Below are 16,128 nucleotides of genomic sequence, written 5' to 3'. Positions count from 1 at the left end.
CTGCAATTAAAATCCCGCAGCTGGCCTTGCCAACAGACTCAGGCTCGTAGGGCTGTTTTATTAAAGTGTGGGCTTGGGGAGGAGCCCGGGCCCTAGAGCCCTGCGAGGTGGGAGGGTCCCAGAGTTTGGGCTACAGCCCAAGCCTGAGCATCTACCCTGCAATTAAACAGACCCCTAGCCAAAGCCCCATGGGCCCGAGTCGGCTGGCACGGGCCAACCGCTGATGTCTAATTGCAGTGGAGACATACCCTAAGGGAGCTCAGTCCTGGGTCCACTCCTCACTACAGATAAACTAAACTCTGGCATTATCCAATCACTGGGGAGCTGGAACTCCCTCTAGCTGGAGAAGAGGAATTGGCTACTCTCAAGAGCTCCCTTCAGGAGGCGGCACTGGACATTTCAATTAATGTAGTCTTTCTATAGTGTGCCTATCGGCCTCTTGTCACTCATTAAAATGGATTAGCGCCAAGTGAAGTTCTCTTCCGTTAGCCAGCTAAACTCAACCCAGGAGCCCATGAGGTAAAGAGTCATTTACTCTCCCTGATCAGCATCCTTTGTTTCTTGATTTTCATTAGGAACCGTAGGCCCCTGAGTACCCCTGGTTTCTAGACACACTATAAGCAAGACAGGACTTTCAGCAATCAGACCACTCACTGGCTGAACCGCTCAGATCATGTGACCTGTATTCTCCCACTGACAAAGGTCTTTGAGGTGTGATTGTTATATCCTTACCAGAGCGATAGCGTTCATCTCTGGCTCCTCCAGATCGAGCTCGGTGATACTTGGATGAGGATGGTGCTGAAGTTGCTGCTGGAGCAGGTGTCGGATTTCTGGGTTCCTTTTGTAATGCTGGATCAACCCCTGGAAAACAAATGCACAATTCTTCCAGAGCTTTAAAAACAACAACAACCCAAAGCCACCTGCTTTTGGACAACATTAAAAATCCATTGTTACCTGATAAATTATCCACAGGGAACAAACAGGTTCAGCACAGTGTGCTCCTGAAATTAAAGACTGCCTGCTGAGCTGTTCAATAAGCATGTTTAAGGTTTTGTCTAAACTGGGATTTAGCCACTGGTGCAAACCCCTAGTATAGGCCATGAGTTACACTGGTGTAGCATGATCTGTAAAGAGCAGTTTAGCCTGGTTCCAGCAGTACTATATCCTTGTGCTTTTTAAAAATTATACATCTCTCCCTTGAGATTTAAACCTGCATTAAATCTTTAATGCTTGGGGGAGGGGGAGGGGAGGGCAAACAAACAAAAAACACAGTTCTCCACCAAGACAGATATCTAAAGAATGAATTTTGGAAGAGAATTATATACAAGACAGCCTGATCTATTGCAACCATTTTATTATCATAATTTTCATAACACTTAAAGAAAATGGTTTCAGTTATTAGTGAAGAAACTAGTTAAATAAAAGTCCTAATTACAGCATATCTATAATTCATGAAATTCTCCAGCATAAGTCCTGCAATTTTACAAGAGAAAAACTTTCCACTGCAAGCAAATGTGTCACGAAAGAGCTTTAAACACAGCATTGCATCCTTCCTTTAGGGGGAAAAAAAACCTCTTTAAAAACAGCTGAGCGCAGTCTGAGTGAAGAACAAGCGATCGAAATAAGCTATTTTTATTGATAGGTCACATACAGTAAACAGGAAGGAAATTGATTCTTTTACAAAGACAGCTTGTCTTGTAGAACTAAAAAAGAGCAAAACGGTTTGAATTAACATGAAGGACTTGAAAATATAGTTCAGTGTTTACAGAATGAAACTGGGGGAGAAATTCTGGTTCCACTGGAGTCTATGGGAGCTTTGCCATTGATTTTAATGAGGCTAGGATTTCACCCAGGGAATCAGGAATCCTGGGTTTTAGTCCTTCTCCTACCATTGATCCACCGTGAGATCACGGGCAAGTCACCTCACCTCTGTGTGCCTCAGTTCCCCCACGTGTACAACGGGGATTATAAAGGATCATATGCAAGTGCAAGACAGTACATTTCAATAGAAGTTCCTTATTTGACCCCTTTTGCCCAGAACTACAATCAGGGTATATAATTTGCATGTCAAGCATATATATTGCTCATGAACGTGCCAACATAATTACTCAAGACTGAACAGTCTATGAATGCGGTGCTGTAATTACAGTCTTCTTCTGTCGTTTTAGCTCCTAATTAATAGTCAGAGAGGGTATCAGATCAATGCTGCATGAACAGAGGAGGATTTACAAGAATAGATCAAACTGTTTTAGTAAGTAAATAACATGATTCCAAAATTAGCCGGAAATCCCAAAAGCGAACATTTATCTGTAGCATGGTACTTCAGTCACTGTCTGCAGAATCTGGATATGAAAGTTTTGGAAAGTATCAACGTTAAGGAGTGGCAAAAATGTTGGGGTCACTCATCCACAACTTTAATTTTTGTTACTAAACAGTATAAAATAAGTCTTATATAAGTTAAAATAAGTTAAAATATAGCCTCCATCCAGAAATTTACGTTACGAGAAATAAAACAATAGTTACCAAATGAGTACCATAACAGATCATACTTCAGTAATGCCTTTCATCTTAGGATTCTGAAGCAATTTACAAACATAAAGGCTTCAACACACACACCCCCGCCACTCCCCATACCATGAGGTAGACAAGTTTTCAATGTACATCTGGGGAAAATGAGACCGAGAGAGGGTAAGTGACTTGTCCAATTTCACAAACTAGTTAATGGCAATGATGAAACTGACGAGGCAGCCAAGACACTTATTACCTGCCATATTGCAGACCAGCACCTTAGTGACAGTATACTTGTGTGTCCCCTCACCGGCATTTCAAAACCATGGTTAAGGATGTGGTATGAACCTAAAACTTTCCTGTATAGATAAGCTCATTGGCAGAACTATACTGCTATAGTCATACCAGTATAACTCCTTGCGTGGACACTCACATTCCCAAATAAGAGGAGGGGCAGGAGGCTTAAATAAGTGCATGGTGCAAGCCTGAGCATCTCAAATGAAAGGGCTAACTGAAGGGGCAAGTCTTATTTTCACTTAACCACTTGCTGGGCATAGAAGCTAAGAGCATCAATAATCAATAAGCAGACTGGGAAGGGAGGAGTATGGATTTGGGGTAAAGGTACAGGACTAGGAGCCAAGAGCTGGATTTAAATCTGCATTTCAAGAAAGATGTGGAGAAATTGGAGAGGGTCCAGAGAAGAGCAACAAGAATGATTAAAGGTCTAGAGAACATGTCCTATGAAGGAAGGCTGAAAGAATTGGGTTTGTTTAGTTTGGAAAAGAGAAGACAGAGGGGACATGATAGCAGTTTTCAGGTATCTAAAAGGGTGTCATAAGGAGGAGGGAGAAAATTTGTTCACCTTAGCCTCTAAGGATAGAGCAAGAAGCAATGGGCTTAAACTGCAGCAAGGGAGGTTTAGGTTGGACATTAGGAAAAATTTCCTAACTGTCAGGGTGGTTAAACACTGGAATAAATTGCCTAGGGAGGTTGTGGAATCTCCATCTCTGGAGATATTTAAGAGTAGGTTAGATAAATGTCTATCAGGGATGGTCTAGACAGTATTTGGTCCTGCCATGAGGGCAGGGGACTGGACTCGATGACCTCTCAAGGTCCCTTCCAGTCCTAGAATCTATGAATCTGTGCAACTTCTGTACCTAACATGCTTCAAGTCTACCAATTTGCAAAAGCGGGTCAGAGCATTCCGCTGCATTTCAGGGGCCACAAGGCTACTTTAATTAACATTTGTGTTTGTAAACTGCTTGGAGATCCTTGATGTAAAATGTTTAGATAATTTACAATTCAAAACGAGTAACAAAATAGCTGCAACAATGGACTGTGTGTACTAATATCAGCACTGTCACCAAACGAGAATTTCACCTTTTTGAAAACATAGCTGAATGCTACTTAACGGGGACAGTGACCCAAGTCTGTTACTCTCCAGCCCAGGCTGGTAGACTTCAAAAGTTTTTACCATCTGATGTGTTTTCAATGGCTTGTGTATCATGAGCCTGGTGGTTTGTCTAGTTCTCAGTTCCCAGATGGTACACACCAGACACTCCCAGCTAATAACTGTCCCTATACAGCTTGTTTTAGCGAGGGTGCCATCAAGACTGAACTCACCTCTTGTGCCCTAGAAGAGGAGCCTCCATCTCAAGATAGAGATACACTGGTGAGGAAGCTTGGACTATTGCTGCCTGTGCTGAATCACTTTGGATGATTTTTAAACCCTTCTGCACTGTTACTTTGGTATCTTTCACAAAGCACCAGCTGCAAACATTATGGATTTAAAAACATTTAAACACTGAAAATATTGAAAAACCTGGAATATCAGGGGGAGAATAATTACTGTAGAAAATTTAATCAATTAGAACAAGTAGAATATGCTGTAAACCTTATTAGCGCCAAAGCAACACATGCACCTGTGCATTACCAGCCTTCCAAATAAAAGTCATTGTTTTATAGTGCCCAGTCCTTACATTGGATCCATGTGGTAGATTCTTACACCCTTGGGAAGCCCCATTGGGACTCCGCAGTCGTAGAAGGATCTGTGATGTGGACCATTATAAACACAGACCCAGAGTCTTAAATTGTAAACTCCTCAGGCACAGACTGTCTTTTTATCCTTTGTACAGTGCCAAGCACATCATCTGGGCTTAAAGAAATAAACAAGCAATTTCAATGCCAATGACAGTCAAAGGCATCTTCCTTGTGTACCCATCTGAACAAGCTCCTCTTGTCCACGATACAAATTACATTAAATGACAGACTGAAGAACTGCACTTTTGCTTAAGACTCATCCATGTTTGTGTCTGTCATTAACAGGGAGGTTTTATTCAGAGCCAATGAAGAGACAACTTCAACAACTAACAACGCAGCTTAAACCTTCCTGTTCACTTGACAATTTATTTAGGACTGTAAGTAAGTAACCACTAGATGTCAGCAGCACAATTAAACACTATTCTTTAAAATGAACTACTGAATACACTTTAATTTCTTGCTTCCAAGATGCAAAAGCTTTGTTTATTCCACAGCACATCACAGTGTAGTCATGATAGTTCGTTTACACAGGGATCAAATGTATCCCTAACTGACATGAAACCTCAAGATCTAGCTCTTTGTTTAAATATTGTTGTTATATAAGAATGTGTATGAGTACAAATTAATATAAAGCACATAAGCAGGATTCAGAGATCTGGGAAGAAGTACATATTTATAGTACATCATCTACAGTTAAAAAGCTCTCTGACAAAGCAGCAGAAGTGAGCTAAGCTTGGCAGATGTTAAATGACTTTATTTAGCATTCCCTTCAGAATAATCCTGCTACAAGCTGCAGTTTCTGCTGGCAGGACCTGGATACACACAGGCACCATGATGGTTGTATTTGATATGGGTTTTATAGGATGCAGTTGATGTTTTAATTGCCATTTGATGCTAGCTGAACATGCTGCTCCCCTACTCCCTCCCTCTCAGTAAGGGGAAGGGACACTAGCTATAAAGTGATTTTATATAGAAGAGACAATAAAAAAAATTCATATGTGATCAATAACAATGCCACAACAGCCAAGAGGGATACTTACATTAGTAATAAAGCCAGAGACAGGTAGGATTCATTTGACAAAAGAACAAACTAAGGAGCAGACTAGCAGGTTAGCCTGCTTGTCTGTGTAAAGAATTGAACAAGTGTTAATGTTTGACTGGCTATTCCTTAAAATGATGCAGTATTGTCCAGCTATAAACCTATACAAACAGCGTGAAAAGCAAATGTCTGTATGAGGGGTCTGCAGGTCAGCTTGGGCACCGTTTCCTGAATGCAGGGTGTGAGCCCTTTTTCAGTAGCAGACACGTTGCATCGGGTTCAGTCTGTAATTATTGCTCCTTCCCCTCCACACCTGAAAGACTAAAAACTCATTGGACATAAAATTTTGGCCTTTCTCCATTCTACCCTACATGTCGAACATCCGCCTTATCCCACTCTCCATTCATAATCCTCTGGGAGACTTACTGCTTCCATAAGGCATACAAAAAGCGAAGACCAGCAAAAGTTGTCACCACTATAGGCATAAAAGGATACTAGGGGAGTGCCGTCCGCGTCTCCCATTGTATCTCACGTCGTCTGCGTATCTGGGGTATAAGCTCCTTGGGGCAGGAACTCGGTCTGCTTACATCTTGTGCACAGAGCACCCCTCCCATGCCCATTATTAATAATACTGCCTCTAGCAGGATACTATGTCCTGCCCTGGCCACTGGAGGAGATTGATTTCTAACTGGTCTTTTCTGTGCCTATCTAGTAGTGATCCTTGTAATGGTAGGCAATGGAAAGCTAAGTCTATCTCTGGTAAAGAGGGAGGAAGGGGTGGATATTTTAGCTCACTCAAGACTCCATTTCATATGCTTTCCGACCCCTCCAAACCAGTGTTCTGTGCTCACCATTACATTATTCTTCCCAGAGGCCTCAGGCTCTGAGGTACTGAAGGCCATCTACACCCACTCATGTAATTCCTTTTAGCACTGGGCCCATAATAAGGGCTTTCCTCATTTGTTTGCTGTTTACTTACAGGTGGTTAGTGTCAGCTGCACTCAGGGTAATTTGACTATGTTCTTGTATACTTCGGAGAGTGAGAAAGTAAAGCCTTTGTGCAGAACAAAGATTATTTTCCCCCTGAAACAAAGTAGTTTGCATTTTAAAATATAGTCCAAATTTTAGAGCAATTCTTTTTTGCTTTCTGTTTTTGCATTTGAGAGCTTTGATAAACTCTGCCTTGCTCCTAATCTGGCAAACACACAAACCAAAAATATACAAACACTCTAATCCATGGCCATAAAATAACAGGATCTATGTTCATTAAACGTTACTCCTGCATACCCAATCCTCCAGCAATTTTCACAAGGAATATTTTGGACTAGTTCATTAACTTTCAGACTTTTATGTGATACAAGGACTATCAGGCAATTCAAGGAATATTAACTGCCTGCAAACTAATATGCACTCTGTGTTCTCTCTCACTAAGAGACGTTGCAGAAATATGGGATCAAATCAGAGTCCTAAAGGAAAAGCACACGCTGCAAGGGGAAGGGAGAGAAGTCCAAAATAAAAAATAAAGATCAAGGGCAATAGAGCAGAAGAATTATTTTGAAACACGAGGCAGCAAAAATTCGGATAGATTCAGACATCTGTTTTGTTTGCAGAATTCCTTGTTCCCCAAAAAGACTGCCAATGAAAGATTTGCATAACCTAAGTCGACATGACAATCCCCAATAATGTAGCTTCTTATTAACATGAGGAGGGGGTAAGAACTCTACCTGAAGCAGACAAAGGTTCTGACAGTAAATCAGGGCTTGGTGAATATCATTTCCTTTATACATAAGGAGAAGATTCTTTTGTCCTATCCTTAGGAACGGATTACATAATGCATCATCTCAAATAGCAAGAAAACACAGTCCGCCAACAGTGTGTCTGGCTGCAAGAGTTGCTAATTTTGGCAACAAGGTTTTCCTGCATTTGCACTCCCTGAGCCAAAGAGCTGTATATGCTTTGCCAGGTTTGCAGCGATCTGAGGAGGACAGCAGCTCATTAAATTAAGCAAGGAGGCAAATATATCCTAGCTCACAATGACACTAAAGTGATGCATGAGGTGCTACGTGTGTCATCTACAGGTCTCCTAATGCTAACAATAAGCATGTTTATTAAAGAGCTCTGCAAAATATTGCAACTGACAGGGATAATATTAGAGGAAAACCCCATTAAGTCATGTAATGGATTTGCCTTGCTTATGTGTATTTAGAAATCCATGTCACCCACTAATGGAAATAAATCCAATATCACTGGGTCATCACGTGGATCCAGAGGCTTCCAGTTATCCTCCCAGCAGAAGAGGACTTTCCGACATACAGATTACTATGATATCACACCAGTTTTTCTTGTGTCCCCTGCACTTCTGACAGTGCATCTCACTTGACCCCATCCAGAATAATGGGCAACAGGACATACCCCACTAAGCCCCAATTTTTTACCACCAGGCCAACCTAAATTCAGCTGTGTTCATTCTACCCTCAAGTGAACATGTGCTTCCTGTTCTTAGAGAATTTTCAACGTTAGGGTTACCATACGTCCTCTTTTTCCCGGACATGTCCGGCTTTTCAGCACTCAAACCCCCGTCCGGGGGGGAATTGCCAAAAAGCCGAACATGTCCGGGAAAATGGTGGCTCTGCTCCTCCCCTGACTCTTCGGCTCTGTTTAAGAGCCGAGCTGCCCGAGTGCTATGGGCTTTAGGCAGCCCCCTTGCCTCCAGACCCCAGCCGCCGGCCGGGCACTTCCCCTCCCGGGCTCCGGCGGCGCAGGGTCCGGAGGCATGAGGGCTGCCCGAAGCTGGTAGCGCTGGGGCAGCTCGGCTCTTAAACAGAGCCAAAGAGTCAGGGGAGGAGCAGAGCCTCCGGCCGCGGCAGCTCTGCTCCTCCCCTGACTCTTCGGCTCTGTTTCAGAGCCGAGCGCTACGGGCTTTGGGCAGCCCCCATACCTCCGGACCCTGCGCCGCCAGAGCCCGGGAGGGGAAGTGCCCGGCTGGGGGCGCAGGGTCCAGAGGCAAGGGGGCTGCCCGAAGCCCAAGCGCTACTGGCTTCACGGTTTGCCGTGCAGCCTCCAGACCCTGCGCCCCCGGCTGGGCGCTTCCCCTCCCAGGCTCCAGCTGCGCTGGGGAAGCGCCGGCCAGGGGCGCAGGGTCTGGGGGCTGCCCAGCAAACCGTGAAGCCGGTAGCGCTCGGGCAGCCTTTTCCGCGTGGCTGGGAGTGGGAGGGAGGAGGGGGCGGAGTTAGGGCGGGGAAGGGGCGGAGTTGGGGTGGGGAAATGGGCAGGGCCAGGGCCCGTGGAGGGTCCTCTTTTTTTATTTATTAGATATGGTAACCCTATTCAACGTCTCTTATCTGAACTGCCTCTTTTACCCTTCCTGCAAGAGTGCACATTTCGCAAATGACATCCGTGATAACCTTTCCCTTTCCAGCATCTACCAAGTGGGAGGTGATTAACGCCAATGAGACATAAGCAATCCAAGCAAATAGCAAGCACCTATAAAGGCGAAGGCCAAATCAAGCCAAACAAGGCTCACTCGGTGGCTTGGAGCCTTCTGGTGGATACTCGTCTCCACAGATGGAAGGAGAACTGAAAGACGCAGTCGTTCTCTCATCCCCTATGGTGCACGTTTATCACAGCTGCAGTGTACTTTTTAAATGTCCTACAAAAGCATTCAGCCTCCGCCGAAGGCTCAGCTCTGCCTCAGCAATGGGAGGTCCAAGGGTCAGCCCTACACCCACAAAGCAGTTAGGCCCCTTTTCATTTCACAGGACTGTTTGTGGCTCAGGCTAGCTGTTCCTTTTCAAGTCACAGGCTGTGGTAGAAACATGAATTTACCCTTCCCTCTATTTTGGTCCATGCAGCATTCACAAGTAGCATTTCTGGGGTCATGGCTACACACACTCAGGAAAGCTAAGGCCAATCCTACTAAAGGTGACTTCATAACTTTAGTTGATCTGCCTTAACTTTCCCAAATAGCCCCATGCGGACAAGCCTTTAATACATATGAACTGTGACGTCTGTTACAATAAGATTCTGCACAGCCAACCTAGCAGCTGTCAGCAAATGCAGAGCAGCGAGTAAATCCAGGACCATCGCTCCAGTATGTTAATTTTTGCAAAAATGGCTGTTACACTAGGAAAATGAGTTTCTCAAAGGAATAACGTTGTTGTTCTACCTCAAACAGGGAGGCAACTCCCAGAGGCAGTGTGGCATAGTGGACTGGGCACAAGGATAGGAGAAAGGGTCTCCTAAATTCTGGTACTGACTTGCTGCAGCACATCACTGTAACTCTGTGCCTCCGTTTCCCCCACATCTGTGAAATGGGGATAACATCTTACAGAGTGATGTGCCTGAGCATTAGTTAACATTTGAAAAGTGCTTTAAGAATGTAATGCACTAATTAAGTGCTGAGGGTTGTTATAATTTTCTTCTGCAGACGAAAAAATCAATTCTCTTCATGCCATCAGAGGGGGAAAACATCAGAACCTTTTAAACTAAGAGACTGATCCTGCATTGCTTATGCATGTGTAAATCTCACTGAAGTCAGTGAGAGATTTGCCAGAGTAAGGACGCTGGACTGGGCCCATAAAGAACCACAAGACTGTCAGAATGGCAGTAGTTTATTCCACCTTAATTAGCGACATGGTATCTGGTCCTAGTTTCTCCCAATGCTCTGGCTCGCTCCCCTGCCTTGAGAAGCACGTCAATTAGTGCAGCAGGACCATGCACAGTCTCTCCAGACATTTTCCCCCCAATTAAACATTTTCCAAAATAAACATGCATGTAAAGTGACAGGCACAAGGGGCAAAGGGCCACATCAATGCATACAGAGCTGCTTATGGAATTACTGCTATTGGTCCTGGTTGCCGCACCCTGAACTCCAAGCCAAGAGCAAATCTGTGACGAGAAGTGGCTTGAAGGTGTTAAAGGAGCCCGCATACCCCAACTTCCTCAGGGCCAAAGCCTTCACCAGAATATGCCTTGAGTCAATACAGCCTGCAAGATCTGCTCAATGGATCCCCGCTTATAAGGATTAGTCTAGGTTAAACCCAGACATGCCATTCTATATTTCTTCATTAATACAATAATGATAAGAGTTGACTGTCACCTCATCAAATCGAAGAGAAATTTCTATCAAACAGCTGTCTAGTCAGGCACCCCTCAGCTGCCTAGGACAGTTTCAAAATGTAAGGCCAAAACAGGATTTTTGCTTATATTGCTTGCGTCAATGTATTAGGTTGGTAACAGCACACTGTGTCCATTTCCATAGCCGCTGTATTTAAAATATTTACTGTAGCAGTAAGTCACTCCAGTGATTAATACTGGGGAGCAGACCTTCAGATGAGAGCATATTTGAGCTATTGTTGTATGAACAAAGAAAAGGGGAGAAATCTAACCGAGAGATAGCAGATTCTATACAAAAGAGATGATACACATGACAATGACAGAATTCTTTTGTTTTGAGCTCCAGGTGAATACCACCTGAAGTGAAAAGAATCAAAGCCATTTCAAAATAAACGAACACATGGGCATTCACAATCTGCTCAAAGCAGTGAATGTCAACTTGTCAGCAATCAAAGCCCTTTAACCCCTACCCTTTTTGGCATTAGTTCAGTATCAGTCAATTACAGTAACAGTTAAGTCATGGAGCCCTCTGCCTGTCATACCAATTCACTCCTGATCAACTGCAAAAACCCAGAAGCTTTATTTGATTTTTGTTTTTAATAGTTAAAGACTTCCCAGTGTATCAATAGTACAATTATTTTTGCACAAGTATCCTGCTATTAATTATTAGAGGTGCTCTAGGCCTTGCCCTAGAGAGGAGTTTACAATTATCCATCTCTAATTATTCTACATTAATAGCCAGCCCCACTGCTAAGGATCTTTGAATAAAAGAAAATGAATGTAAACAAAATGACAAATGAATTCAGCAAGTCTGGTAAATAAGGTAATAAGGCCAATTATGAAGATACTAATGCCTCTATAGTTTTACACATGCCTCAAACATGAGGAATGGCTTCAGAAAGTATTTGTACGGCAGGACTTATGAACTGGCAAATTAACTTAGCACTTAAACAATTTTAAGACAGTTCTTTATAGTCCGCCTTTTGACAAAGGCCTCATGAAAGCTTCTGCATTTGGAAACTTCCCTTTTCCTCCAAATAACGTTTCACTTCACTTGAACATAACAACCATTTCAGATCATAAAAGCAGATGAAGCTGGAAACCCACGGCCTAGTCTGGTGAAACAGCCAGAGCATATGGATGAGTGTTTCTATGGTGCTCAACAGCACAGATGTGGCGTGCTCAGATACTAATGTGCTAATTCCAGCCCTGATCCCATCTACACAGGCAGAACCTAGCACCCATACAGAAGCTCATGGACAATGGCGGGACTCCACGTGGGTGTAAAGGGTCCAACTGCAGGTTTGAGGCTTATCTGTTAAATTTAGCCCTGTATGTTTTAAAAAGGAATCCCACATTTCATAACTCACTGGCTTGGTCTTGAACTCTGAAGATCAGTTTCCCGTAAGAGTCATCCTCCAAGCGAGCCAGTGTCCATTCTGCTTCTGAGGTAGACAAGATGCCCTTCCAGCATTTCCACAGTAGGTTTTTTTAGCTCTCAAACTTAGCCTGGGCCATTTCATCTCTCTTCTAAGTAGCTCTAACTCTCTTACGCAAGAGAGCCCCCCCCCCACTCCTCCTGCGCACGCACACACAACCCCGCATGCACACACCACTGATACAAGCAAAGGGAAAACCAGGAAGGTGCACAGCTCTTATTCAGAAAAGTGGACTTACTGTGAAGCTTATGCTGCTGAAAGTGTTGGATTAACAGCCATGGAGACGAAGTGCTGTATATATCTGCAGAACACGTACTGCATAAGCAGCATCACTGCAAACTTCCTCCACATTGCCCCAAAGGGACACTCTAACCGTCGGAGAGGAGCTTGGACTTCATGACCAGTTCAAGCCCTTGACTTCTCAGCTGATGAGGGAGCAAGAGCTCCCTGTGCTGGTGTTTTGTTTTTAAATGAGATCACATGTCCCAACTGGGAAAGCTCTGAGGCACATGAAATTTTATACAGGCCAACCACTCACCTGGTGGTAACGTTCAGGAACTTCTGACCTGGATATAAACCAGCAACCTAGAGGTGAAAGGCTCTATTGCCTAGGACTCTACTGCTGCCATCTGGCCCCCTACAATGGGATTGTGAAACAGCTAAAGCAAACTAAACTGAGGCAAGGACAATTTGGAGTTGACAGGTAAGTGATCCAAGCCCTCAACCTCCACCTTCACTTTATGAAACCCCTTTAATGACAAGGCTGATACAGTAAATCAAAGCTCTTAATCTGAACCAAGAGACAGTACTTACCGTGTGTCTGTGGGATGTATGGAGCCAGCAGCTTTGCCCTTTTCTTCTCATACCCCTTCTGTGTGATGTCCCCTAAAATCAAACAGGAGAGTCACGTTACTTTGTCCTTGAGGTGCTCTGTTGCAAGAGGATTTTAGCTGCATGGCCTTGCCACACAATAATGGGCTTTGTGAGGTGTCACCATATGGGCAGCAGGAATGACTTATAAGAACCAAGTATTTGTCAAGGTATTGCAGTCTTATGATTTACTCACAGAAGCGAAAGATGGAAGCAGACTACTCGATCCCTGCTAGATCAGCACCCTCAGCCATGTTCCCTACTGTGCATTTTTCTAAGGGTCTCAGGTTAATTTTAATTCCACTAAACAATGGGGCTTTCACCTCTTCCTGTGGAAGCAACTGTATAATATATACCCCTTCAATGGGGTGACTTGAACCAGAACAACTATCTTAGCGGGATATCAACATTGTAAAAACCTAAAATGAAAACCAACTAGGCACCATAGGACAAGGCCCACGGACAAACTCAATCAACCAGACACCAACAACAGGGAACAGTCCCCCTCTGCTAAAGGGAATTGGGGGAAAAGCAATAGCAAATGCAGAGCTTAGTCATAATAAACTAACCAACGAAAGAGAGGCTTGCAGCGGACCCTCAAGAGAGCTGACGAAGGACTATGATGAGCCCATTCCAGAAGGAAATGCTTCACCCTGATCCAAAAGTAAACTTAGAGACAGACCCACCTCAGGTGACTGAACTGCCCAGCAAGGATGGGCAGATCACCAAGCATTTATTGTGAATGGCAACAGTTCAGTACTTAGGGTTATAAACCAACACTATATTGTGTCTCCTGCCTTACTGATAGCCAATGCAGTTCACATAGGCATAGGGTCTTTATTTACCTAGCTATTTAATGGGTATAATACCACTACTTGCCTCTCGGGGTGCTGTACTACGTAAGTGCTTAAAGGTTCACAAAGAGAAGGCACCATACAGAGAGCAAAGAAATAAGAAACCTTTTTCTAAAAATACTAATCTGTCTGACCCACTAGAAATACCATCTGGCTGCGGTCTTTTACTTTAATTTCTTGCATTACATCTGAACTGCAGAAAAGAGACTGAAACCTTGAAGGGATTAAAACAAAAAAGCCCTGAAGCATTTCAAACCTCTTTGTAGTTTGGCCCATACTTGTAACTTCATCTCTCAGGAGCTGAAGGTTGGAAGTGATCACACACACAGCAGGGAGAAAAACAGAATTCTTTGGTACTATGGCGTCTAGCCAGAACTAAGGCCAATATTAGATCATATTGAGAAACCACTGACCACTTACAGCATATTCTCTTTACAGTGAGTTGTTGCTGCAAAGTAGCATATTCTCAGACACGATCAATAGGACAGGGATAGCGCGGGCAGCAGTACTGCAGGTTTCCCAACATTTTCCCACCAGTGTCCTTCCGCTCTGACTTGGACGGTCTCACCTTAGAGGTGATGAAAGAAGTTCAGTCTCTGTGGCCCTGTCCTCTCTGCTGAAATTGCTGCCCCAGGGGCCAATCAATATCAACTGGGAAGGTGATTTTGTGGCATGGGCACCTGTTCACTATGAAATGGAACAGGATCACTTCATTTACATTGGAGGGTTAATCTCTATACCAGGTGCATTTTTTAAAGCACCTGGACTCAAGCCCCAGCGCTGAACACAGCGCTTTATGCTGCCTGGTGCGCGCACACACAAAATGAGATAAATTTTATCTCAACTTCTCTCTTTTATAGCATTTGAGCCAGGCCTCGACAAGTCCAAACAAATCAAGCAACAGAGAATTAAAATGTTCCTGAAACAGAGGCCAACCAAAGTACAAGTTTATAAGTGTGATTGCAATATGCAGCTGGTTAAATTAACCTAGCTCATGAGAAAGGTATGTTAGTATAACAAAACTACACCTTCAAAAACAGCAGCACAGAGACAAATGAGCGTTCTCTTAAATGCAGCCACAGGATTCTGGTCTATTTAAAGCACTCTGATAGCACTGTGTTAACGTCCACATTCACAAGTACAAGGGATCAACTGTAGGTTTTCCAGGAGATTCTTATCTATACATTTTTTGAGGCCCGCCTGTGTGTGACTGTGGGACCCCCCTACTGGATCTGTTGGGTGGAAAAGAGACTGAAATTCATTTTTTCCCTCCAAACCTAACCCATTTGCTTTTGCTTGTAATTCACTATTTGGCAATAGGGTGTTTTTTCTCTTCCAGATTTAATGGGTATCCTTTGTGTTAGTGGTTTTACACTGCATGTAACGAAACACCACTGCAGATTGCAGGAATTACTATGGGGAGGAGGCAGCACACAGTCTGATACCAACACTCCTGATTTAAGGCTTGGCAATTTGTAATGATCAAATTTCTTGTTAAAATCTGGGCAGGAAAGGATGCTTGCATTATCGCTCACTAATGGCGAGTCAGTGGAATTCTCACCATCTTCACTGAAACACGCAAGAGTCCCAGTTAATAAATCACCCTAGAAAAATGTGAAAAGGGTGGGAACTACTACTGAAAAACATGACGGTAACTCAGACAGGCATCAGCATTAACCAACTGCAAGTTTAATTACCAACCAATCTGGAGGACCTATATAGTTATTTGGTGATTGGATAGTGCAGAAAACAGACTAACATACAAAATAAAAAATCTAAACCAGCACTGCAGAAACTGTCAAAAACGAGCTATCCCAGGTACAAGATCAACTTGACCTCTAGCATGAGAAAGATTTTATTTTACTTGCCCTTCACAGAATAACCTAATGAAGAGCTGTGTAGGATCTTGCAAGGCTGGTTTAAAACAGTGGGAAAGTTCCAACTTGATCAAATTTAGGTAGCAGAAATAAGGCCAAGACACACTTTTCTTGTCCTGCGGTGCTGTAACTACGGGGTCTCCAAGCAGGGAACTTTAAATCACCAAGTGCCCTGGCAAATGGGGTGAAATGAAAATCTCAGTGATTTCCTCTCCCTATACCCTTATGAGATCAAAAACCATGATGCCTAGTGTGACTTTCAGACCAGGACCCCAGAAGCAGATCTAGGCAATGGGGACAGTACTCCAGAGGGAAAGAAATCCCCAAGGAAAATCTCATTCCCTTGTCTTTTGAAGCTGAGACTAAGGCCAGGTCTACATTAGAGA

General features: G+C 43.6%; 1 protein-coding gene across 3 annotated transcripts in view; it reads right to left on the bottom strand.

Annotated features, from left to right (window-relative positions):
• The window catches only part of DIP2B (disco interacting protein 2 homolog B), a 134,748-nt gene that overhangs the window by 54,674 nt on the left and 63,946 nt on the right, over positions 1-16,128 (bottom strand). For all 3 annotated transcript variants that reach the window (XM_065576569.1, XM_065576567.1, XM_065576568.1), the window contains exons 2-3: positions 12,955-13,026; positions 733-861 (exon numbers count right to left, since the gene is read on the bottom strand). In XM_065576569.1, the coding sequence (XP_065432641.1) occupies positions 733-861; positions 12,955-13,026 (201 nt within the window). The remainder of the gene's footprint in view (positions 1-732; positions 862-12,954; positions 13,027-16,128) is intronic.

The sequence above is a fragment of the Chrysemys picta genome, chromosome 22 (assembly GCF_011386835.1).
Source record: "Chrysemys picta bellii isolate R12L10 chromosome 22, ASM1138683v2, whole genome shotgun sequence".
Lineage (NCBI taxonomy): Eukaryota > Metazoa > Chordata > Testudines > Emydidae > Chrysemys > Chrysemys picta.
This window is presented reverse-complemented; position numbering and strand designations above follow the sequence as displayed.